Source organism: Syngnathus scovelli, chromosome 5, assembly GCF_024217435.2.
Source record: "Syngnathus scovelli strain Florida chromosome 5, RoL_Ssco_1.2, whole genome shotgun sequence".
NCBI lineage: Eukaryota > Metazoa > Chordata > Actinopteri > Syngnathiformes > Syngnathidae > Syngnathus > Syngnathus scovelli.
Genome location: NC_090851.1, coordinates 19331278 through 19358182, shown reverse-complemented (window position 1 = coordinate 19358182; position 26905 = coordinate 19331278). Strand labels below are relative to the sequence as shown.

At 47.1% G+C, this 26905-nt stretch overlaps 1 protein-coding gene across 13 annotated transcripts in view; it reads left to right on the top strand.

Annotated features, from left to right (window-relative positions):
* LOC125969391 (teneurin-3) overlaps nucleotides 1–26905 on the top strand; it is a 519170-nt gene that overhangs the window by 399210 nt on the left and 93055 nt on the right. For 11 of the 13 annotated variants that reach the window (XR_007481537.2, XM_049721351.2, XM_068650689.1 and 8 more), the window contains 3 exons: nucleotides 11992–12063; nucleotides 16736–16913; nucleotides 18639–18659. Coding sequence is in view for 12 of the 13 variants with exons in the window: in XM_049721351.2 (XP_049577308.1) it covers nucleotides 11992–12063; nucleotides 16736–16913; nucleotides 18639–18659 (271 nt within the window). In the remaining variant the exon portion in view is untranslated. The remainder of the gene's footprint in view (nucleotides 1–11991; nucleotides 12064–16735; nucleotides 16914–18638; nucleotides 18660–26905) is intronic. The other 2 variants (XM_049721345.2, XM_049721348.2) reach the window with 1 other exon arrangement.

Genomic DNA, 26905 nt, shown 5'->3' with positions numbered 1-26905 from the left:
ATACAGCTGGATCGCAGGGCTGACACATCAATACATGTATTATAAATAGATAAATCGTTACGCGCCTACGAACTAAGCTTTTATAGGTCTGCTTGTGATTGTCTTATCCATCACCTATTCTATTGCCTTCTTTGTTCCGGTCAAGAAAGTAGCTTGTATTATTGAGAGTCAGTGATGTGCTTTGGTCATAAAGTGAATAGAACATCCCAATGGAGGGTCCAAGTATTTAATTGATTTACATCTTATTTAACATCTTAGATACAATGCAGCCTCACGATGTGCTGAAAATCAAATGTAATCAAAAGCGTCATTGTTTCAGCATGAATCACTCTACTCAAATAATGAATCAGTTAAAAATATACTCAAGGAGTCTGTTTGTGGTGGAAACAAAATGATTAATAATAGCAAGCGCTGCCAGTTTGTCACGTTTGCTGAAATTAACCTTGCTGCAACAATGTGGTTTGACAGTTGCTATCTGGCTAGCACATCACTCTGTAGCCAAAAGGGAAAAACACAATTCCATGGAACTTTCATTGATATTTAGGAAAAAAAATCAAGAGGCAAACGTCCCTATTATAAACCCTCATAACTGATCGTACAAACCTTTACCATTCCAAATGTGGGACATCTGCTTTGAAATGATTTTACCGGGAAATGTGTGCCATCTTGTGGCTACTTACCTGGTCATGTGATACGCCATTAAAAATTGAGTTCAACATTTTAATATACAATTCTATCTGCAAGCTCAGCAAGAACTTAAATCAGACAGGCACAAACACACAAAACAGGAATTGTAAGGGGTACTAACTACTAACGTTTCTTTGATGCTATGAAAAAAATGTACTAATGATAGAATGATGTAATGATACTACCGGCATCATTAGCGGCTTTGTTTGTAAGTGACACGGAGGACGAAGAGTTTGAAGGATTTAATGATTTGGAGTGACACAGAAGGTTTGAAAAACTATTGTGCCTTTTACGCACGCCCGGTCCTACTCTACGGGGCTCTCTTTCACCTCCGTGGATGGAAGTCGGAGGCCGGCGCTCGGCCGTGTGGCTGTCTGGGGACGGTGGATGGGGCTTGGACATGCCTTTTACGCACGCCCGGTCCTACTCTACGAGCTCTCTTTCACCTCCGTGGATGGATGTCGGGGCTGGCGCTCGGCCGGGTGGCTGTCCGGGGACGGTAGATGGGGCTCGGACATGGCCTCGTTGTTATTCCACAGATCTAGTATATAGCTATACTGTAGCGTTAACAAAGTACCAGCAAAGACATGGGTTTGGTAAACGCCTCTTAATTTTAACAAAACAAGAGTTCAACGACCCAACAACTACTGAACTGTAACGATAAAAACCTATACAAGTTGCTACATGAAATGAGATATATCAAATAACTATAACATAAATAGTTCACCGCCACACGGCCCCAAGCTCCGGCGTCGACTTCCAGGGGTGTGGCGGCGTGGACTTCCATCCCCGGAGGTGGCACTTCCAGCCACGGAAGTGGAAGATAGCTCCATAGAATAGAACCGGGCGTGTGTAAAAGCCATGTCCGAGCCCCATCCACCGCTCCCGGACAGCCACCCGGCCGAGCGCCGGCCCCCGATTTCCATCCACGGAAGTGAAAGAGAGCTCCGTAGAGTAGGATTGGGCGTGCGTAAAAGCCATAATAGTTTTTCAAACCTTCTGTGTCACTCCACATCATTAAATCCTTCAAACTCTTCGTCCTCCGTGTCACTTACAAACAAAGCCGCTAATGATGCCGGTAGTATCATTACATCATTCTATCATTAGTACATTTTTTTCATAGCATCAAAGAAACGTTAGTAGTTAGTACCCCTTACAATTCCTGTTTTGTGTGTTTGTGCCGGTAGTACGTGGGCCCTTCGTTATCTTCGTCATCCCGTGATCGAATCCTTTGTCCTTTATGTAAAAAACCGCTGGGCCGCGCCGCTGATGTCACTTGCAGTCCAAACTACAGTAATCCCTTGCTACATCGTGGTTCGTTTATCGCAGTTTCACTTTTTAATTTTTTTTTATTTTGAAAATTTGTGAAAAAAATCACATATAAATTGCCCCTCAGTATAAGTCGCTCCCCCACCCAAACTATGAAAAAAAAAAAAAAAAAACGCGACTTATAGTCTGAAAAATATGGTACTCGTAGTGTATATGCTGCCTTTTTCGGTCACCTCATCCATCATGTTCCTATTTATGCCTCTCACACCACTTGTCCTGAGGGGCTTTCAACACCTTGTCACCCAGTTCACTGTGTGCGCGTTTGAATTTAGATTTTTAGATTGGGACTTTGAGACCGAGGTCAAATGCACTCATATATAAAAACATTTACTCAGAGTGCAGTGAAAACTGCACTGCCATCACTTAACACAGCTGGAGAGTTTTTCTCTCTTTGAACATTGGTTTAGTTCCTCATCTATCTTTCCCACACACATGCTCGCCGCACGTACACACGCGCACAAAAACACACACACACATGAGAGCACATCCATGCACACACACACACACACACATGCGCACCTGTGCCTTTTTTGTAGTGAGTCGAGTAGTTGATGTCATTGTGGAGCACAGCATGGGTGCAACCTGTCAGCGCTGTGCCTATGTTGATCAATCAACACCTCCTAATGGAAGGAGAGATGAAAGAGAAGAGAGTCGAGAGAAGTGTACAGCAGTGAACCTGTGGGACAAGGCGTAATGTTAGATGCTGGATATCAAGACCACAAGACAGAGTCACTAAATAAAAAATTGAGCAGACAGGAAGGATAGCAGTAATAAAGATAGGGGAGTAGAATATATGGAAGGAGGAAAAGAAATAAAAGATTCAAACATCTCACCACAACTAAAATCCCGCATCTTTAGCCTAAGGTACAGTAATTTCTGGACTATAAGCCGCACCAGCTAAAATTAGTATATAATATAATGCCATTTTGTTTTGTTTCATTTCATTTTCGTTTCGTTTTCGAACAACGTTATTTTGGTCTTACCCCTGCCACATTTTCTGGGGTTCTGGCGGTTCGAGATCAGCCAGTTAATTTTCGTTTCAATGCTGATCCACTGGCTCTGAAGTAACAAGATCGTGTTTTGAGCAGGTATGGGATACCAAGTCTGAAGCACAAACGGAACACTAGTTTTGTTGCAGTTACAGATTAATTCTTGATAAACATTTCAACAATGAAAGCGCAGTGCTCACCGGTCCAATTCATGTTAGCAATTGAAATGAAACAAAATGATATTATTCGAAAATGAAACGAAAATGAAATGGAACAAAACAAAATGGCATTATATGTACTTTTCGACCAAAAAAAGAAAAAATAATTAATTTCATTTCTTTGTATTTTATTAAACCTACAAACCTTCAAATGTGTTAGATCAATTTGCCGGACCCTGTGTGTGTGTGTGTGTGTGTGTGTGTGTGTGTGTGTGTGTGTGTGTGTGTGTGTGTGTGTGTGTGTGTGTGCGTGCGTGTGTGTGTGTGTGTGTGTGTGTGTGTGTGTGTGTGTGTGTGTGTGTGTGTGTGTGTGTGTGTGTGCGTGCGCGTGTATATAAATATATATATATATATATATATATATATATATATATATACATAAATATATATATATACTATATAAATTGTCCCTAGGTGTGAGTGCGAGTGCAGAGGGTTGTTTGTCTCTGTGTGCCCTGCAATTGGCTGGCAACCGGTGAAGGGTGTTCCCCGCCTACTGACCGTTGATGGCTGAAATAGGCTCCAGCACCCCCGCGTTCGAGAAGTGAATCATTCAAACTCCGAATCTATTTTTCCCATTACAAATAATGGAAAAAGATTTAATCCGTTCCAAGACTAAAAAAGACGCCTTTTTTAAGCATCTTTTACATTTGCGCATTTTTGTCCGATCGCGCAACTGCAGCACACCGCTGAACACGCAACCGTAGCGCGCCGCCGCATTATTGTGACAGAGCCGTTGATGAAATTTAGAAACTATTTTTAAAGTCCTGATGTATTTTCCAAAATGTAAGTGGACCTCAATGCGCAGGGAGCTTAATTTGGTCCGATCGCGCAACGCCGGGCGCTCACTGTCGCATTGCTTTAAGAGCGTCTTTGTGTTTTAGGATGGCTTTACTGCTCCCACTTGCTTTCTTTGGAGACACGATTAGGGGTTAATACAATCCTCAAAGTAACGAAAATACAATAACGAACGGAGTCAGTCGGCATCCGGGCCGTGCGGTCGGGTTTTCTCGGGTCCTCTCGGCTCATCTCGCGAGGTTCGACTTCTGAATTTTTGTTCGACAACCGAAGCAAAGAAATCTCGAATTTTTCGTTCGAATTCCAATTAGTTTGAGAACTAGGACTTTCGAAAGCCGAGGTTTATATATATATATATATATATATATATATATATATATATATATATATATATATATATATATCCATCCATCCATTTTCTGAACCGCTTAGTCCCCACGGGGGTCGCGGGCGTGCTGGAGCCTATCCCAGCCGTCATCGGGCAGTAGGCGGGGGACACCCTGAACCGGTTGCCAGCCAATCGCAGGGCACACAGAGACAGACAACCAATCGCACTCACACTCACACCTAGGGACAATTTGGAGTCTTCAATCGGCCTACCAAGCATGTTTTTGGAATGTGGGAGGAAACCGGAGTGCCCGGAGAAAACCCACGCGGGCCCGGGGAGAACATGCAAACTCCACACAGGGAGGGCCGGAGGTGGAATCGAACCCGCACCCTCCTAACTGTGAGGCGGACGTGCTACCCAGTGCGCCACCGAGCCGCCTATATATATATATATAATGCTCAAAAAAGTTAAAGGAAAACTTTGAAAACACATCAGGTTTCAATGGTGAAAATCAAAAAGTTGGATATCTATACTGATATGGACAGTTTAATGTCTCAGGAACAAAAGGATGCCACATCTTTTGATGGAAATAAAATTTTCAGCCTACAGAGGGCTCAGTATATAGACATCCCAAAAATCAAAGTGAAAAAATGTTGTGGCAGGCTCGTCCATTTTGCCTAAATTCAATTTGTGCAACTCGAAATTCTTTTCAATATCTTGTGTGGCCCCCACGAGCTTGTATGCATGTTGTCAACGTCACGGCATGCTCCTAATGAGACGACTGATGGTGTCTTGTGGGATGTCCTCCCAGATCTGTCTAAGGGCATCAGCAAGCTCCTGTAAAGTCTGAGGAGCAACCTGGCGGTGTCTGATGGATCAAAACATTATGTCCCAGAAGTGTTCTATCGGGTTTAGATCAGGTGATCGTGAGGGCCATTCAATTGTGTCAATTCCTTCATCCTCCAGATTCAAGATTCAAGAGTTTTTATTTGCCATGTTTGAGCGTGCTAAACAAGGAATTTGACTTCGGTAAATCACAGCCTCTGTTCAACATTTTGGTGACTAACAACATCACTCAGTACATGTGAAAAATGGCAGATATTCTCAAACATTCCCTGATCTTAAACTCTCAAGAGGGCAAGGAAAAACTCAAAACTCCAGCTAGGGGAAATGAGAAACCTTGAGAAGAGACCACAGATGGGAGGGTTAGGGTTAGAAGAGGGCTTCTAGGATGACCAGGCTGCAATGGATGCAGAGAGGACACATAGTGCAAACAGTGTAGACAATTCAAAAAGGTGTGGAGAGCAGGATGTTATTGCACAGTAACGACTCTGAGACTCTAAGAGTGTTGTGAGTTCATCAGAGCAACAGCCTGGGGGAAGAAGCTGTCTCTGTGTCTGCTGGTTTTAGCGTACAGAGCTCTATAACGCCGTCCGGAGGGGAGTAGTTCAAACAGACTGCAACCTGGGTGAGAAGGGTCTGTAGAGATTTTACTTGCACGTTTCCTGGTCCTGGACAGGTACAAGTCTTGGATAGATGGGAGGTTGATTCCAATTTTCTTTTCTGCAGTCCTGATTGTCCGTTGCAGTCTGTGCTTGTCTTGTTTGGAGGCTGATCCAAACCAGACAGTGATGGAGGTGCAGAGGACAGACTGGATGACGGCAGTGTAGAAGGTCTTCAGCAGCTCCCGCGGCAGGTTGAACTTCTTGAGCTGTCTCAGGAAGTACAGCCTCTGCTGGGCCTTCTTCCGGACAGAGTGTATGTGGCCGGTCCATTTTAGGTCCCGAGAGATTGTGGTTCCGAGGAACTTGAAGGTGTCTGTGGTGAGAATAGTATTACTGCGAATAGTGAGGGGTGAAAGTGGTGAAAGGCCTCGCCTGAAGTCCATTGTCATCTCCACGGTCTTGAGCCGGTTCAGCTCCAGGTGGTTTTGGCTGTCCAGTGGACCAGCCGCTCCACCTCCTGTCTGTACGCAGTCTCATCACCGTCCTGGATCAGTCCGATGAGAGTGGTGTCGTCTGCATACTTCAGGAGCTTCACAGGAGAGTCACCTGAGGAGAAATCATTGGTGTAGAGAGAGAAGAACAGTGGGGAGAGGACGCACCCCTGAGGGGCTCCAGTATCGGTGGTCCGGGTGTCAGATGTGATGCTCCCCAGCCTCACACGCTGTCTCCTGTTGGTCAGGAAGCTGGTGATCCACTGACAGGTGGAGGCAGGCACCGCGAGCTGGATGAGCTTCTGTTGGAGGATGTCAGGAGCGATGGTGTTGAACGCCGAGCTGAAGTCCACAAACAGCATCCTGGCGTACTTTCCTGGGGTGTCCAGGTGTTGCAGGATGTAGTGCAGTCCCATGTTGACCGCATCATCCACCGACCTGTTTGCCCGGTAGGCAAACTGGAGGGGGTCCAGCAGGGGGCCCGTGACATCCTTCAGGTGGTTCAGTACTAACCTCTCGAAAGATTTCATGACCACAGATGTCAGTGCAACAGGTCTATAGTCATTCAGACCTGTGATGGCGGGCTTCTTGGCCACTGGAACGATGGTGGAGCTCTTGAAGCACGAGGGCTCCTCACACAGCTCCAGGGAACGATTGAAAATCCGTGCAAAGGTGGGCGCCAGCTGCTCAGCGCAGACTTTCAAGCAGGAAGGTGACACGCCGTCTGGGCCTTCCTGATCTTTTGTCTCCGGAACATCTGGCGCACTTCCTCCTCCCGGATCTGGAGTGCGGGCGCAGCCTCTGCAAGAGAGGGAGTCGGTGACCACGGAGAGAAAATACCAGAAGAAGACTGACCGATGTTTAACAGTGCTTCTCTGGTAAAAGTGATCCAGGACGGGCAGCAGAGGACACAGAAAACACACAAAATAAGACAAAGAGACAGAGAGCGACTCACCGTGGCGGCCATCCGCGGCGCCATCATGACAGATACTGTCTGCATACTCTTGCCACATGAGGCCGGGCATTGTTGTGGATCAGGAGGAACCCAGGACCTACTGCACCAGCGTAGGGTCTGACCATGGTACAAGGATTTCATCCCGATACCTAAAGGCAGTCGGACTGCCGTTCTCTAGCCTGTAGAGGTCTGTTCGTCCCTCCATGGAAATGCCTCCCCAGACCATCACTGACCCACCACCGAACCGGTCATGCTGAATGATGTTGCAGGCAGCATAGCGCTCTCCTTGGCTTCTCCAGACCCTTTCACGTCTATCACGGTTGCACAGGGTAAATCTGTTCTCATCTGTGAAAAGCACAGTGCGCCAGCGGCGGACTTGCCAATTCTGCTGCTCTATGGCAAATGCCAATCGAGCTCCACGGTGCTGAGCAATGAGCACAGGGCACACTACAGGATGTCGTGCCCTGAGGCCACCCTCGTGAAGTCTGTTTCTGACTGTTTGGGCAGAGACATTCACACCAGTAGCCTGCTGGAGGGCTCGGGCAGGGCTAAACCTGTTCCTCCTTGCACGAAGTAGCAGATATCGGTCCTGCTGATGTAATCCTTTATTTTTTTTTTGAGCAGTGTATATATACACAGTGGAGCCTCGGTTTTCGACCACAGTCCGTTCCAGAAGGCTGTTCGAGAAGTGAATCGTTCAAATTCAGAATCACATTTTCGCATTACAAATAATGGAATAAAAAAAATGCGCTGGTCGCATTATTGTGACAGAGCCGTCGCTAAAATTTAGAAAATATTTTTAAAGTCCTGATTTAGAAAATATTTTTAAAGTCCTGATGTACTTTCCAAAATTTAAGTGGACTTCAGTGCGCAGGGAGCTTAATTTTGTCCGATCGCGCAACTGCAGCGCACTGCCGACAATCGTAGCGCGTCGCCGACCGCGCAACTACACTGCGCTGTTCGCATTATTGTGACAGAGCCGTCGCTGACATTTAGAAAATATTTTTAATGTCCTGATGTACTTTCTAAAATTTAAGTGGACCTCAGTGCGCAGGGAGCTTAATTTGGTCCGATCGCGCAACGCCGGGCGCTCACTGTCACATTGCTTTAAGAGTGTCTTTGTGTTTTAGGATGGCTATATTGCTCCCACTTGCTTCCTTTGGAGGCATGATTAGAGTTGATGTAATCCTCACAATAACGAGAATGTAATAACAAACAAAGTCAGTTGTCATGCGGGTCCTCTCGGCTCATTTCGCGAGGTTCGACAACCGAAATTTTGTCCGACATCCGAAGCAAAAAAAAAAATCTTGAATTTTGAGTCGTCACCTTATCGTGGTGGAGGGGTTTGCGTGCCCTTATGATCCTAGGAGCCATGTTGTCGGGGGGTTCATGCCCCTGGTAGGGTCAGCCATGGCAAACGGGTCCTAGGTGAGGGGCCAGACAAAGTACAGCTCACAGAAGCCCCTTATGATGATTAAAATAAATGGACTTCGTTTTCCCTCGCCCAGACGCGGGTCACCGGGACCTCCCTCTGGAGCCAGGCCTGGAGCCGGGGCTCGAAGGCGAGCGTCTGGTAGCCGGGCCTTCGCCCATGGGGCCCGGCCGGGCATAGCCCGAAAAGGAAACGTGGGTCCCCCTTCCCATGGGCTCACCACCTGTAGGAGGGGCCAAAGTGAGCTGGGCGGCAGCCAAAGGCAGGGACCTTGGCGGTCTGATCCCCGGCTGCAGAAGCTGGCTCTTGGGATATAGAATGTCATCGCTCTCGCTGGAAAGGAGCCCGAGCTGGTGTGCGAGGCAGAAAAATTCCGACTAGATATAGTCGGACTAGCCTCCACGCACAGTTTGGGTTCCGGTACAAGCCCTCTCGAGAGGGGCTGGACTCTCTTCCACTCTGGAGTTGCCCACGGTGAGAGGCGTCGAGCAGGTGTGGGTATACTTATTGCCCCCCGGCTGGGCGCCTGCACATTCGGGTTCACCCCGGTGAACGAAAGGGTAGCCTCCCTCCGCCTTCGGGTGGGGGGACGGGTCCTGACTGTTGTTTGTGTCTATGCACCAAACGGCAGCTCAGAGTACCCACCCTTCTTGGGGTCCCTGGAGGAAGTGCCTGAGAGCGCTCCTTCTGGGGACTCCATCGTTCTACTGGGTGACTTCAATGCTCACGTGGGGAATGACAGTGAGACCTGGAAGGGCGTGATTGGGAGGAACGGCCCCCCCGATCTGAACCCGAGCGGTGTTCTATTATTGGACTTCTGTGCTCGACACGGATTTCCAATAATGAACACCATTTTCAAACATAAGGGTTTCCATGTGTGCACTTGGCACCAGGACACCCTAGGCCGCAGTTTGATGATCGACTTTGTAGTCGTGTCATCGGATTTGCGGCCGCATGTTTTGGACACTCGGGTGAAGAGAGGGGCGGAGCTGTCAACTGATCACCACCTGGTGGTGGGTTGGCTCCGATGGTGGGGGAAGATGCCGGTCCGACCTGGCAGACCCAAACGCTCTGTGAGGGTCTGCTGGGAACGTCTGGCAGAATCTCCTGTCAGGAAGAGCTTCAACTCCCACCTGCGGCAGAGCTTTTCCCACGTCCCGGGGGAGGTGGGGGACATTGAGTCTGAGTGGACCATGTTCCGCGCCTCCATTGTTGAGGTGGCTGTAAGGTCGTTGGTGCCTGTCATGGCGGCAATCCCCGAACCCGCTGGTGGACACCGGCGGTAAGGGATGCCGTCAAGCTGAAGAAGGAGTCCTATCGGGCCGTTTTGGCCTGAGGGACTCCGGAGGCAGCTGACAGGTACTGGATAGCCAAGCGGAACGTGGCTTTGGCGTTTGCTGAGGCAAAAACCCGGGCGTGGGAGGAGTTTGGTGAGGCCATGGAGAATGACTTCCGGACGGCTTCGAGGAAATTCTGGTCCACCATCCGGCGTCTCAGGAGGGGGAAGCAGTGCAACGTCAACACTGTTTACAATGGGGATGGCGTGCTGCTGACCTCGACTCGGGACGTCGTGAGTCGGTGGGGAGAATACTTCGGAGACCTCCTCAATTCCACCTACACGCCTCCCATTGACGAAGCAGGGCCTGGAGACTCTGAGGCGGATTCTCCAATCTCTGGGGTCGAAGTCACTTAAAAACTCCTCGGTGGCAAGGCCCCGGCGGTGGATGAGATCCGCCCAGTTCTTAAAGGCTCTGGATGTTGTGGGCCTGTCATGGCTGACACGCCTCTACAACGTTGCGTGGACATCAGGGACAGTGCCTCTGGATTGGCAGACTGGGGTGGTGGTTGCCCTCTTTAAGAAGGGGTACCGGAGGGTGTGTTCCAATTACAGTGGAATCACACTCCTAGGTCTATTCAGGGGTGCTGGAGAGGAGGGTCCGTCGGGAGGTCGAACCTCGGATTCAGGAGGAGCAGTGTGGCTTTCGTCCTGGCCGTGGAACTGTGGACCAGCTCTACACCCTCGGCAGGATCCTCGAGGGTGCATGGGAGTTCGCCCAACCAGTCCACGTGTTTTTTGGACTTGGAGAAGGCGCTCGACCGTGTCCCTCGGGAGGTTCTGTGGAGGGTGCTTCAGGAGTACGGGGTGCCGAGCCAACTGATAAGGGCGGTTCGGTCCCTGTATCACCGATGCCAGAGTCTGGTCCGCATTTCCGGCAGTAAGTCGGATTCGTTCCCAGTGAGGGTTGGACTCCGCCAAGGCTGCCCTTTGTCACCGATTCTGTTCATTATTTTTATGGACAGAATTTCTAGTTGAGGGGCTCTGGTTTGGGGACCTCAGCATCGCGTCTCTGCTTTTTGCAGATGACGTGGTGTTGTTGGCTTCTTCAGGCCGTGATCTCCAGCTCTCGCTGCCCTCTCCGGATCGGGGATGCGATCCTGCCCCAAGTGGAGGAGTTCAAGTATCTTGGAGTCTTGTTCACGAGTGAGGGGAGGATGGAGCGCGAGATCGACAGGCGGATCGGTGCAGCGTCGGCAGTAATGCGGACCCTGTACCGGTCCGTTGTGGTGAAGAGAGAGCTGAGCCAAAAGGCAAAGCTCTCAATTTACCGGTCGATTTACGCTCCTACCCTCACCTATGGTCACGAGCTATGGGTCGTGACCGAAAGAACGAGAACCCGGATACAAGCGGCCGAAATGAGTTTTCTCCGCAGGATGTCCGGGCTCTCCCTTAGAGATAGGGTGAGAAGCTCGGTCATCCGGGAGAGACTCGGAGTAGAGTCGCTGCTCCTCCACGTTGAGAAGAGCCAGATGAGGTGGCTCGGGCATCTTATCAGGATGCCTCCTGGACTTCTCCCTGGGGAGATGTTCCGGGCATGTCCCACCGGTAGGAGACCCAGGGGACGCCCCAGGACGCGCTGGAGAGACTATGTCTCTCAGCTGGCCTGGGAACGCCTTCGGATCCCCCGGGATGAGCTGGATGAAGTGGCTGGAGAGAGGGAAGTCTGGGAGTCCCTCCTAAAGCTGCTGCCCCCGCGACCCGACCCCGGATAAGCGGAAGAAGATGGATGGATGGATGGATGGATGGATGGATGGATGGATGGATGGATGGATGGATGGATGGATGGATGGATGGATGGATTTTTTGTTGAATACAGATTTGTTCAAGAACCGGGACGTCCGAAAACCGAGGCTCCACTGTATGATGCGGCCATACTACCAACCCCCCCCAACACACACAATCACATACAAACGCCTTTTATTGTAAATTAAGCCATTGTTTTCTCTGTGTTCTTTCTAATGTGTTATGTTTTTACTGTAGGTATCCTGTACAAAGGCAATGGTGAGAACATATTTGTTTCCCAGCAACCGCCAGTCATTAGCAGCATTATGGGTAAGAAAGTGCTGTGTGTTTGTTTACTTGTACTACAATAACAAATTATGTATGGGCAGGGAGTTTCCTTTTGGGGGAAAAGGGCTTTAATCACCACAAATTGGTAGTACACTGTGTGTGTATGAATGCAATGTACAGTTGTTTACTATATGTGTTTGGGTTCTTTCGCATTTGTCTGTGTGTGTGTGTGTGTGTGTGTGTTTGAGTGTGTGTATGTGTGTGTTTGTGTGTGTTTGTGTGTGTGTCTGTGTGTGTGTGTGTGTGTGTGTGTGTGTGTGTGTGTGTGTGTGTGTGTGTGTGTGTGTGTGCGCGAGTGTGCGTGCGTGCGCACATGTGTGTGTGTGTGTGTGTGTCTGGGAAGTTTTGCGCCTTCCATCTTACTGTGAGCTGAAGCTGTAAGAAAACAAATCAATGAGACTTCTTCCTTTTCATGGCAAAATTTAATAGACTTAATTATTTCGCTGGAGTTCAGGTAATGCTGACGTCAGACGACACTAATGTAGCCCGATAATGAGCCAACAGACATGTTGTGGACAAACATACTTTGTCATAGCTGATTTTGAGTTGTCTCTGTGGTTTGTTGCCCATGTACGACAACTGGTGCAACAATGCGACCATGGTAGGCAGCCACTGCTGTCCGGACCTCGAGTACATGTGCCGGCCTTTTTTCCTCCCGAGGTAGCTAGCTGTTGTTATCGTCATTGCTGTTTACATTCCACCCGACGCCGACGTAAGCACGGCACTCTCTCTCCTCTGAGAGCTGTGAGTGAACAACAACGGGCTCACCCTGATGGCTTTCACATTGTAGCGGGGGATTTTAACAAGGCCAACTTAAAGACTGTACTGCCGAATTTCCACCAGCACGTAAAGTGTGCTTCACGGGGTGAGAACACCCTGGACCATGTCTACACCAACATCGAACATGCATACAGAGCTATCCCCCTCCCCCACCTCGGGCAATCAGACCATCTGTCCCTCCTGCTCTTCCCTGCCTACACCCCCCTCAGACGCAAACTCAGACCCACCTTAAGGACCATCACCTCCTGGCCTGAGGATGCACTCCACAAACTCAAAGACTGTTTTCAACGGACAGACTGGGACCTGTTCGACCACCAGGAGCTGGGGACACACACAGACACAGTTCTGGGCTACATCCAGTTCTGCACCAGCAATGTGACTGTGACCAAAACCATCCGGGTCTTCCCTAACCAGAAACCCTGGATGTGCAGCCAGGTCCGCTCTCTCCTCAGAGCCCGCGACACCGCCTTCAGGTCAGGAGACAGAGCTCTGTACAGCGCTGCCAGAGCTGAGCTGAGGAGAGGAGTCAAACGGGCGAAAGCTGACCACAGACAACGCATCGAGTCCCACCTGTCCAGCAACAACGGCCGTAAGGTGTGGCAGGGCATCCAGGAGATCACCAACTTCAGGGGCAGTGCCGCTCAAGTCGAAGACCAAGGCGCACAGCTGGCAGAGGAGCTAAACAGCTTCTTTGCTCGGTTTGGAACATCCCAGCAGCACTCCCCTGTCCCTGCCCTGCCCCCTCCCCCACCCAGCTCTGACATCACTCCACTCACTGTTCAGGAGCACAAGGTCAGAAAGGTGCTCCTTGCAGTGAATCCCAGAAAGGCCGCAGGCCCGGATGGGGTCCCCGGCAAGGTGCTGAGGGCATGCGCTGAGGAGCTCGCCCCCACCTTCACCACGATCTTCAACCGCTCCCTGGCCCTAGCAACCGTCCCGCCCTGCCTGAAAACCTCAACCATCATCCCAGTGCCGAAGAAGTCGGCCATCTCTAGCCTGAATGATTACCGACCAGTGGCCCTCACTCCGGTGATCATGAAGTGCTTTGAGAGGCTGGTTCTTCAGCACATCAAGGATTATCTTCCCCCACACCTCGACCCCCACCAGTTTGCATACCGGACCAACAGATCCACAGAGGACGCCATCGCCGTAGCCCTCCATTGTGTGGTGAACCACCTGGAGCAGCAGCAGAGCTATGTCCGGATGCTCTTTGTGGATTACAGTTCGGCATTCAACACCATCCTCCCGGACAGACTCACCACAAAGCTGGACACTCTCGGCCTCCCCTCTCTCACATGTGCCTGGATTAATGACTTTCTGACCAACCGACTCCAGGCTGTGAGAGTTGGCTCCCGCCTCTCCTCCACCCGTACGCTGAGCATCGGCTCCCCACAGGGCTGTGTGTTGAGCCCCCTCCTCTTCTGCCTCTACACTCACGATTGCAGACCGGCTCACAACCACAACCGGATTATCAAGTTCGCCGACGATACCACTGTGGTCGGTCTCATCTCCAATGGCGATGAGGTAGCCTACAGAGAGGAGGTCCTGGAGCTGGTCGACTGGTGCTCTGAGAACAATCTCGCTCTGAACACCAAGAAGACCAAGGAGCTCATCATAGACTTCAGAAGGCACAGCCCTGAGCCAACTCCCCTCTTCATCAACGGCGAGCAGGTGGAGAGGGTCCACAGCACCAAGTACCTGGGCGTCCACATCTCTGACCCGATCTCCTGGTCAGAGAACATCACCACCATCGTCAAGAAGGCTCAGCAGCGGTTACACTTCCTGAGAGTCCTCAGGAGGTACAACCTCAACACCGACCTGTTGCTGACCTTCTACCGATCTTCCATTGAGAGTCTACTGACCTACTGCATCGTAGTATGGTTCGGCAGCTCCACCGCCGCTGACAGGGAGAAGCTGCAGAGAGTGGTGAAGGCAGCCCAGAGGATCATCGGCCGCCCTCTCCCCTCCCTTACGGACATCTACAGTACCCGCTGCCTCAGCAGGGCTAAGGCCATCTCAGCGGACAGCTCCCACCCTGGCTCCGCCCTGTTTGACCTGTTGCCCTCTGGAAGACGCTACAGGCAAATGAAGACCAGGACAAACAGACTCAAAAACAGTTTCTTTCCCCAAGCCATAGCCGCCCTCAACTCCAGCCGACACTGATGACACTTTTTTTTCCCTGCACTACTACTGCACTTTGTCCGCACTACTGTTTCCGATTATTCATATACTTTTCTATTAGTCGATTACTTGACTTGACTATGTTACTCGTATCTACCTCATGCACTGGGTGGAGGTCTCCAATTTCATTGTACTATGTAGAATGACAATAAAGGTTTTCTGATTCTGATTCTGATAGAGTGACATACTCAACGATTATTCGGATGGTGCTTGGGACACTTCACAATCACAAGGAAAAAAGTGTGGCATTTCAAATTGTTTGTTCATCTTGTCGCAGTGTGGCATGTACTACGTTGTCTTTTGATTGGTTCTTGAGCATTGACCAATGGGAAGACAGTGCTTCCTACTTATGGTGAGAGATTGACAACAAACAGAATGGCCAAAATTAGTTCGATGAGATTCATCATGTCTCCGTAATGATTATTAACAGATTCTTTTGTTCAGACAAATAAAAGTTTTTGTTGCCGTGTACGGCTCTGAGGAAGACTGGAGTTACAGTCGAGACTGTCAGCAGGTAACAACCATTTTTTTTATTTGTCTGAACAAAAGACTCAATTTATGAACTGGCCAAAAAACGAAGGGACAGTATTTTACTGGTCTCCGGTGGAGCTACGTTATGGTGGAAAGATTTGTTGAGCTGTGGCTGCAATGTCCGCAACGAGGAGCTGATGAGCAAACGTGGTGTCACTCAACAGATTTGTTACCTCAAGTTCTTTTTGGAGAATAGACAGTCCATACTGCCTGTAATGTTTGCATACGGTTAAATGTGAATGAGAATTCCTCAGCAGTCTTATAGTGTATTAAAACTTTCAGTTTGTGAAGCTTAAAAGCCATAGTCAGTTAGTTCCCGTGTACTGTTTATACATATGTGTGGGAGCAAGCTAAAAAAGAGACACTATTCACAATATCATTGTCTGTCTCATCATTAATGGTATTGCAAGCAAGAAAACACACTGCCCTCTCTCCAGCTTCCAGGAATGGGTCAATAGTTTATTTTGTGTATGTGCATTTTCTTGGTATAAATAAATGCACATAATGCTTCCATTTCGACTTGACTGAAAGCTGATTGAACTATGCTTTGTCTGACAGCGCGACCATCGTGAACAAGTCATTTAGTCTGAGAAGGCCATAAGATACTGCAGTGTCCCCCAATTTACACCAGATTTTTTAATTTAAATATTTCAGTACATATCAGATCATGACTGTTCTTTAACCAGACTGTCTTGTTGAGGCATCCATCTTCAATTTGGAGGACTTCTTTGGCACTCACCTACCTTCCAGAGCCTAGCCTAGCCTAATTAGAGTTATTTTTTAGCATATTTGGTTCGTGATTGAACATGATTTCAGAATGAATCCGTATTGATACTCATAGCAACAGTTTTTATTTGCAATACAAATTGGTCCCAAATACTGTTGGTAAGACTTGTAAAGTCAGCCGCCATGCCACCACACTGTGGCAAGAACAACTTTGAAATAAAAGCAAGCAAACTAAACCTTTGTCCATGTATTATTTGGTAAGGATTATTTTGAAGTTATCCTTCTCGCAGTGTCTAACTTTACTTGCCTTCATGACAGTGCATGCCAAATAAACTTGTACCTGAGGGGGAAAAAACCCTCAAGCATCCTTTTTTAATCAAGGTACTCATATTACTTGAGCACTCATTTCACCCCTAATATCAATGTTTTCGCATAGGAAATGGACGCCGCCGTAGCATTTCTTGCCCGAGCTGCAATGGGCAAGCAGAGGGTAATAAGCTATTGGCACCCCTTGCTTTGGCATGTGGAGCTGATGGTAGTGTATATGTTGGAGACTTCAACTACATCAGGAGGATCTTCCCCTCTGGAAATGTTACCAGTGTGATGGAGCTCAGGTAAAAAAATAGCTTCCAATTGCACACCGCTTCCATGTTAGTGCACACAAGTCAGAGTTTAGATAATTTGACCTAACAATAGACATCAAATCAGCATAATGTTCTTTTTAACGACCGTATTTTTCGCTCCATATGGCGCACTGGATTATAAGGCGCACCCTCATTGAATTTTGTATTTGAGAAATTATTTCATATATAGGGCGCACCAGATTAAAAGACGCACAAAATAGAAGCTATACTACAACAAACTGAGGTTGACTAGGGTTGCGGTATGCATCCACTAGCCAATAACCAATGAGCTCTCAGTAAACAATCGCGTTTCTCAAACTATCTCCTATAAAAGTGATCAGAACCGACTAAAGTTCGATCTAACATATTGGTACTGCTTACTTATGTTTCCCCTCCATATCAATCCATAAATTTACTCGAAACATTAACAGAGCAGCCTATTTTGAAATGAAATAGCCTCGTGCGTATAGCAGCTATCATTATAGCATTAGCCACCCGCAAACTCCCATGAGCCCCAGCTCGCAGACTCCCATGAGCCTCAGCAAAGTGTCATGGCGGCCCCTTGTAAACAATCACGTTTCTCAAACTCTCTCCCATAAAAGTAATCGGAACTGACTAAAGACTGATTTAACACATCGGTGCTGCTTATTTATGATTCTGTTGCATATTGATCCGTAAACGTACTTGAAAACATTAACGGAACAGCCTATTTTGAAATGAAATAGCCTCACGGGTACAGCAGCTATTCAGTGACACCCCCTGACAACGGTGGCCGTAATGCTGGGAAGCGATGCGACCTTGTAATTTACTAGTCGTACTAAAACATACTGAAACATTTTGGCAGAGCGCTGTGTACAACCAGTATAGATCAACAAATTCATCAATTTATTCATATATAAGGCACTCTGCATTATAAGGCGCACTGTGATTTTTTGAGTAAATTTCTTTTTTTTTTTTAGTTTTTAAGTGCGCCTAATAGTGCGGAAAATACGGTACAAGAATACCAGTTTTCACAAGATATCGTATCTAAGGTTATGTGGTCACAATAGCTATAAAAAGCCTTTACACGTTCTAATGTTCATGTTTAAATCCGTGTCACTGTGTTCATTCACAGCAAGTCCCCAATAAGTTACTGTGTCCCAGTGACCCCCGTAGTGTAGTTTGAAAATGTTAAGTCACTAATAATGAGATGACCCGAAAAAGACACTGGGGAAAAAATAACTTACATATGTGTAGACTTATATTCATTGTAGCTGGTGTAAAAGTTAACATTTGTTCATGTGTTACTGTTTGAAATGTTCTAAAGACTATTCTTCCATCACAAATTCATACCATTCAACATTACGATTGAAGCTTGTCCAGAATCTTTTCTGTGCTTTTTGTCTTTGGTATACTATATAAAATTGGCGATTTTTTTTCAACATTATCTCAACAATTTTTGCACGTTTTTCTCTTCTATTCTTTTTGCATTCAACTTTTACTTTGTAGTGCTTGGATTCCAAATTAAAAAGATACAAATTAATTATACATTTGCCTATTTTCCCAATAAAGGAACAATATGGATTCTTCACACTTAAGCTTTACACTTCACACTTAATAGTGCTCTTAAGTGTTTAATATCCATATGTGTCTGCTCAGTGAGTGATACCAAGCGATGACTACATTTTCTCTAACTTCTGTTTCTTTTCTTCTCTCCTTTGCTTGCACTGTAATTAGAAACAAAGATTTCAGACATAGGTAAGCATGATTAATCACTTTTACTCTACTAACAAAACAGACTCCTTCTACTTTTTTTCCTCAAGCAAACAATCATATTCTTGTCTTTTAAAGCATTCAGCACAATGCAGTTTTTCAGCTAATGGCCCCCTTTCATAGATCGTGGTTGTCAAATACGGACACACGGTCGGGGTGGAAAGCGGTCTCCAAGTGCCCACTCCACAGCAGCCAACTCTACATCATCCTCTAGTATAGATCTTGCACTTCCTTTTAAATTTACTTTGAGCGCACCCATTTCATCAATGGACTCCAGTGAGTCCTTCCCCCATGTGGACTCACGCACCTTGCCTGCGCTGAATTTAAAAGTAATGAAGCATTAGCAGCTTCTATTTGCTGGCCTACAAATCGACTGTGTCCCCTCCCACATTGGCACAAAGACCCCTTTAATCGGTGCCGATCTACCAAAACACCAAAAGAAAGAAAACTCCACCCATGCGTACAGTTAGACTGCTTTGCATTGGACCAGTGGTTTTTAACCTGGGTTTGATCAAACCATAAGGGTTCGGTGAGTCGGTCTCAGGGGTTTGGCAGAGCCTCCACTGCGGAGGTCCAAATACATCTGAATTATCGTGTAAATTTGTGATGATGCATATCTGAACTGGTCTCACAAAGGCAACAGTCAGTGTTGTGAGTTCATGCATTGTGTTGGCTTTGTTCTTTGAACAAGGTGATGTTCATGCACGGTTCATTATGTGCATCTGTAAAAAACATCTACCGTATTTGCCAGTGTATTGGTCGACCTTTTTCGATCCAAAATCGACCGAAAAAAATCGACCTCGACTTATACACCGAGTCATAAAATTTAACTTTGTATTCATCGCTTCAAATGTGATGGTAACCAAGGCCGTTTCTCATGCATCTCATTGTGCGTTGCACTTAGAAAATTTGAACCGGGCGGCGTGCGCGAGTGCGCGGCCCGCTGGAAGTCGAATGAGGCTCAGCGATCTCCTCCGCGGTGCTTATAAACAGCCGATCCGCTCGGCGGGGGCTATTTTCGGCCACTCGGCGCGTGCGCACGGCCTCCCGGATGTGCCGGGCGGCGTGCGCGAGTGCGCGGCCCGCTGGAAGTCGAATGAGGCTCAGCGATCTCCTCCGCGGTGCTTATAAACAGCCGATCCGCTCGGCGGGGGCTATTTTCGGCCACTTGGCGCGTGCGCACGGCCTCCCGGATGTGTCGGGCGCGTGCGCGAGCTCGCCGGCCGCTGGAAGTCGAATGAGGCTCCGCGATCTCCTCCGCGGTGCTTATAAACAGCCGATCCGCTCGGCGGGGGCTATTTTCGGCCACTTGGCGCGTGCGCACGGCCTCCCGGATGTGCCGGGCGGGTGCGCGAGCTCGCCGGCCGCTGGAAGTCGAATGAGGCTCCGCGATCTCCTCCGCGGTGCTTATAAAGTGCCGATCCGCTCGGCTTGGAGCTATTTCCGGCCTCCCGTTGGTGCCGGGCGGCGTGTGCGAGCTCGCCGGCCGCTGGAAGTCGAATGAGGCTCCGCGATCTCCTCCGCGGTGCTTATAAAGTGCCGATCCGCTCGGCTTGGAGCTATTTCCGGCCTCCCGTTGGTGCCGGGCGGCGTGCGCGAGCTCGCCGGCCGCTGGAAGTTGAATGAGGCTCGCGATCTCCTCCGCGGTGCTTATAAACAGCCGCATGCGCACGGCCTCCCGGAATTTGAACACATTTCGTCAATAAATTTCGCATATTGAATTTTGAAGTTTAATATAATGCAACAATTGAGCTCGACTTATACAAAGGATATATCATAAAATCGTAAATTTCCGTCAAATTTTAGGGGGTCGACTTATACACCGAGTCGACCTGTACACCGGCAAATATGGTATGTCTTGAATTTAAAAAAAATATATTTTACTTTTCACTAAAGAGGGGTTCGGTGAATGCGCATATTAAACGGGCAGAGTTTGGTACCTCCAACAAGGTTAAGAACCACTGCATTGGACATTAAAATGGTATTGTGGGCCGTAACGTGAATGTTGTATTTGCCACCTTTTCTGACGAATCAGTGTGACTTCCTCTGTTGCCTTTGCAAGACCAGTTCAGATATGCGTTATCGCGAATTTACACGACATTCAGGTGTGTTCGGGGGGGGGGATGACGTACCAGCAAATTGCGAATTTACACGACATTCAGGTGTGTTCGGCCCTCCGCGGGGGGGTGGGGTGGGGTGGGGGGGGATGACATACCAGCAAATCAGTGTGACTTCTGCTGTTGCCTTTGCAAGACCAATTTAGATATGCGTTATTGCGAATTTACACAACATTCAGGTGTGTTCGGCCCTCCGCGGGGGGGGGGGATGACATACCAGCTCTGCCGAACCCCTGAAGCCGACTCACCGAACCGGCTTCAGAACCCACTCGATCGAACCCAGCTTAAGAACCACTGAATTAGAGTATAACTCCCGATGTGAGAAATAACAGGAAATACATTAATAAAATAAAGTCCAGCAATTTCTTTAAAATATAAGTAGTGTTACATTTTGGGAAAACTTGTTCAATAGTCCCATATTGTCAACTAACAATGACAAAATTTCATGTTGGAGTTTTATGGACAGAGGGCATTATTTTGTCCTCTACAGTCTTTTTTTTTCAAGTCCGTATTCTTGGCAAGTATTGCGGATAAATCTATTTTTGTGTTGTCATTTTAAATGAGTAGTGCAGTCATCACTTCATCAGCAGCCTGAAGCAAGGAGAGCTAAGGAGAGACAGAATGAAGGAGGGCGAGAGAGCAGGCAGATAGTTCTTGGTGTGGTTACTGGTTTTTCTATTCAGTTGTATATCCCATTGTCTATATAACTGCTTTATTCCCACTGTACAGGGTTGCGGATAAGTTAGTTTCAATTATGTAAGTAATGTTTCTTTGTCAGTCACAAAAAAATGTAGCACTTTGGTCGAGAGGCATTGCCAGTTTAGGTATTTTGAGCATAACACACAAAAATCCCTGTGCCTAGCAATCATTTTTAAATGGGGCATGGAAATGATATCGTGATATTGCGTGTTAGGGTTTTCCAGGTTATCTTTATCATAGGAATATGTTGGAATGTAGACTATAATGATTAACCAATCTTGTCTTGCTCTCACAACGCAGTAAAATGAAGTGGTTGCTTCCTCTGCTTGATTGACCAGCTGCAGAGGAAGCAATCAAAGTTGTTCTGTTTCCCACAACATCGTAAAACACCCCCTGCTCTGATCTTACCAGAGGCCGGGGGTTCACCAAACCTGTCAACTCTCAACCCCCACTCTGTTTCTCTTAATAAATATCCTCTTGCAGGAAGGAGAGTTCAGAGCTCTATTCGAACATCGCTGCACGCACAGCGACGAATGGACTCTCCACCTGCAGGTGTCCAAAAGGACTTACTTGTCTCCTGTGTGGTTCTTGCAAAATAAGTTGGAGTGAGCAAATCTCTAACATTGCGTAACTTTGCAAGACCTTTTTAAGTATCAGTGTGAGCGTTCTAAAATGCTCGCAAGTATCAGTGTTAGCTCTCTAAAATGCTGGCAAGCACACAAAATACACAATGACAACAGTGGAGCCTCGGTTTTCGAACGTCCCGGTTTTCGGTATTCGAACAAAAAATTCGAGATTTTTTGCTTCGGATGAGCCGAGAGGACCCGCGTGCCAACTGACTCCGTTCATTATTACATTCTCATTACTCTGAGGATTGCATCAACTCTAATCATGCTTCCAAAGGAAGCAAGTGGGAGCAGTAAAGCCCTCCTAGGGAGCAGTAAAGCCATCCTAAAACACAACGACGCTCTTAAAACAATGCGACAGTGAGCGCGCGGCGCGCTGCAGTTGCGCGATCAGACCAAATTAAGCTCCTTGCGCGCTAGGTCCACTTACATTTTGGAAAGTACATCAGGACATTAAAACTATTTTATAAATTTCAGCGACGGCGCTGGGGAGGTGTTCCGGGCATGTCCCACTGGTAGGAAACCCCGTGGACGACCCAGGACGCGCTGGAGAGACTATGTCTCTCAGCTGTCCTGGGAACGCCTTGCGATCCCCCGGGATGAGCTGGATGAAGTGGCTGGGGAGAGGGAAGTCTGGGAGTCCCTCTTAAAGTTGCTGCCCCCGCGACCCGACCCTGGATAAGCGAAAGAAAATGGATGGATGGATATATATATATATATATATACAGGACTGTCTCAGAAAATTTGAATATTGTGATGAACTTCTTTATTTTCTGTTATGCAATTAAAAAAAACATACATTCTGGATTCATTACAACTCAACTGAAATATTGCAAGCTTTTTATTATTTTAATATTGCTGATTATGGCATACAGCTTAAGAAAACTCAAATATCCTATCTCAAAATATTAGAATATCATGAAAAACTATACTCGTAGGCCCTACTAAGTAGGGTATTCAACTAATCACTTGAAAGGTCTAGTTAACTCGAAATACCTACAAGGGTTTCCTGAGCCTTAAAAAACACTCAGCTTGGTTCAATAAACTAAATCACAAGTATGGGGAAGACTGCTGATCTAACTGCTGTCCAGAGGACCATCATTGACACCCTCCATCAGGGTAAGACACAAAAAGAAATTTCTCAAAGAGCAAGCTGTTCACAGAGTGCAATTTCAAAGCACATCCACAAAAAGTCTGTTGGAAGGGGGAAATGTGGCAGGAAACGCTGCACAACCAAGAGCGATGTCCGCAGCCTTAACAGCATTGTGAAGAAGAGTCGCTTTCAGAATTTGGCGGAGCTTCAAAGACAGTAGACTGAAGTTGGAGTCCAGGTATCGAAAGCCACGGTTCACAGACGTGTCCAGGAAATGGGCTCCAATAGCCGTATTCCCATGGTCAAGCCACTTCTGAACTCAAGACAATGTAAGAAGTGTCTGACTTGGGCTATGGAAAAGAAGCACTGGACAGTTGCAGAGTGGTCCAAAGTCCTCTTTTCAGACGAAAGCAAGTTTTGTATTTCATTTGGAAGTCAAGGTGCCAGAGGCTGGAGAAAGGCTGGAGAGGAGCAAAATCCAAGTTGCTTGAAATCCAGTGTGAAGGTCCCACAGTCAGCGATGGTTTGGGGAGCCATGTCAGCTGCTGGTGTTGGTCCACTGTGTTTCCAGTCCAGAGTAAATGCAGCTGTGTAGCAAGAGATTTTAGAGCACAACATGCTTCCGTCTTCTGAAAAGCTCTATGGAGATGAAGATATCATTTTCCAGCATGAACTGGCACCTGCCCACAGTGCCAAAACCAACAGTAAATGGTGTACTGACCATGGCATTACTGTTCTCGATTGGCCTGCCAATTCCCCTGACCTGAACCCCATAGAGAATTTGTGAGGTATTGTGAAGAAGAAGCTGAAAGACACCAGACCCAACAATGCAAATGAGCTAAAGGCCGCTATTGAGGCATCCTGGGCATCCATAACACCTTAGTAATGCCGCTGGCTGATTGCCTCTATGCCATGCCGCATTGATGCAGTAATCTCTGCAAAAGGATTCCCAACCAAGTACTGAGTGAATTAATGGACATTTTAAAATATTTGATTTTGCTTGCTGTTATAAATCTTTTTTTTTTACTTGGTCTGAGGAACCATTCTAATTTTTTGAGATAGGATTTTTGAGTTTTCTTAAGCTGTAAACCATAATCAGCAATATTAAAATAATAAATGGCTTGCAATATTTCAGTTGATTTGTAATGAATCCAGAATGTATGACATTCTTGTTTTTTTAATTGTATTACAGAAAATAAAAAACTTTATCACAATATTCTAATATTCTAAGGCAGTCCTATATATATATATATATATATATATATATCGGACCAAATTAAGCTCCCTGCGCAGTGAGGTCCATTTAAATTTTGGAAAGTACATTGTTAAAGATTTGCTCACTCCAACTTATTTTGGAAGAACCACACGGGAGACAAGCAAGTCCTTTTTGGCACCTGCAGGTGGAGAGTCCATTCGTCGCTGTGTGTGCAGCGATGATCGGTGCAGCGATGATCGAATGGAGGTCTGACTCTCTCCCTCCTGTAAGGGCATATTTATTAGGAGAAGCAGAGTGGGGGTGAGAGTGGACAGGTTTGGTGAACCCCCCCCGGCCTCTGGTAAGATCAGAGCAGGGGGTGTTTTACGATGTTGTGGGAAACAGAACAACTTTGATTGCTTCCTCTGCAGCTGGTCACTCAAGCAGAGGAAGCAACCACTTCATTTTACTGCATTGTGAGAGCAAGACAAGATTGGTTAATCATTATAGTCTACATTCCAACATAATCCTATGATGAAAATAACCTGGAAAACCCTAACATCTCCCTCCTGTTTTATCATATGATTATGTCACCCCAAACAACAAACAATGATAGCAACACTTTCCAGTGAAGATGAGGCATCACCTCAACACCCTAGATCAAACTTATTGTGTAAGCGAAAAACCTGCTGGCCAGATGTTATTAGCAGGAAAATTCTTACACGGTCCCTTGGCCTAAGGCGACCAGAATGCTAACAATAATAAAAAAATAAAAAGAAAAACACAGAAATAGTACATCATTGTATCCATCACTTGCGAAGCATTTTTGATGGTCAAATCATCAAGTTTCTGTAAAACCTGCTCAACAGAACAGCATCTACGCAATCCACGTCTCATTATCATTATCACATCTGTCACGTCTAAGAAGTTGTATATGTGCTCGTGTTTTCGTCAGCTGATGATGTTCTAGTCTGTAGGTGAGGTCTGTCACACACACTGGCGCACACACTCATGTCCAGTTGGCAGGCAGCATCGGACAACTCCTGTGACCACAAAACCACGATCCGTTCTGAACAGGCACGTGCACCCATAGGACGCAGGTGAGGCAGTGCTTCTGAAACTCTGGATGAAGTAGGTCTCGTCCGATGGTGCAGCCATGTTGGTAGTAGAGCCCTTACACCTTGAAAACGGCTCTCTCATCCTGGCACACAGCGGTGATGTCCAAAGCTCCCATCCAGTTTCCTCCTGGAGAGCAGTCGTCGTTAATGCATTTGTGGGTCCTCCAACCTTGGATGAAACATGTGTAGTCAGCAAGACTTGGAATGGTCCCTCCCGTCGTGGCTGGCCCAGTTCCTTCTTTTGATGACCTTGATGTAGACCCAGTCTCCTGGATTGATGGGGTTGTCGACCTGTGAGGAGGAAAGATCAGGCGGCAGTAAATTTGTCTTTGACACAGTTTGAGCGTCCTGATCATATAATCTGCCAAGGACTGCTCTTCATCTGTTGCTTGCAACTCTCGTAGTCAATTGTAGTGCCCATTTAACTGGCAAATAGGAGTGTTTGCGGGAAGAGTTTTAACACTTCCTAATGATTCCCTTTAACCAAAGACTATTTATGACAGGGGCGTTCCCATTTATTGCCTCCTGGTGTAAAAGAGATTGTCTTATCCATGCCTTCTTTCTCCTCACACGCTCGCACCCACACAGGGTGCGCACACACACACACACAGAGACAAAGGGATTCTAATCCATCTCTCATGTAGCTTCTTTTGATAGAATCTCCTATTGGTAACTGTATAGCAGACGTATAATCCCATACTTTGCTCTCTCACTTCTACTTTTTCATGTCGGTGCAGTCGTAGGTGGCCCCTATTGCAGTCATTGTCTTGTTAACTGTCGCCTTGTGACTCCTATGCATGATTGTGTGAATGTCAAAAATTGAACGTACCTAACTTTCTGACCATCCAACCTCCACTGTGGTACAAAAAACCTTACTATTGTATTAAGTAGGTACATTGAGCAACCTAACTTCCTCCTGACTGCCAAATGTCCTGTTCTAAAATGTATATAACTCGACCTCTACGTCTTAAGCTTGATGAGCCAAAATTTCAGATCTTGCTCTTGTTTCCTACCGTTTTAGCCTATTTGTTTTATCCAAATCCGTTCAATCTCTGATTATAATGCTTTTCTCTGTAGCCCTACGTGTTTTTCAAAATGTTTTTTATTTATTTATCAAATCTCCTCAGTTCTGTCAAACTCAGTGCACAATGAACCTCCCTTCCACTTTGAACCAAGCTTCACCAAATTTGGTAACGCCGTAGCAAGGAGTGCGATTTGGTTGTCGGACACTCCAAGTCCATATCTTTTTGGCGCACTTCACCCTCTCAAGTTGGTGTTCTTTTGTTGTTGCTTCAGAGCGACCCCATCCGTGACTCTTGAATGAGTCCATTGCTCAAATGAGTCAATTTTCATCATTGTGAGTTCCTCCACTTTTCACTGTCT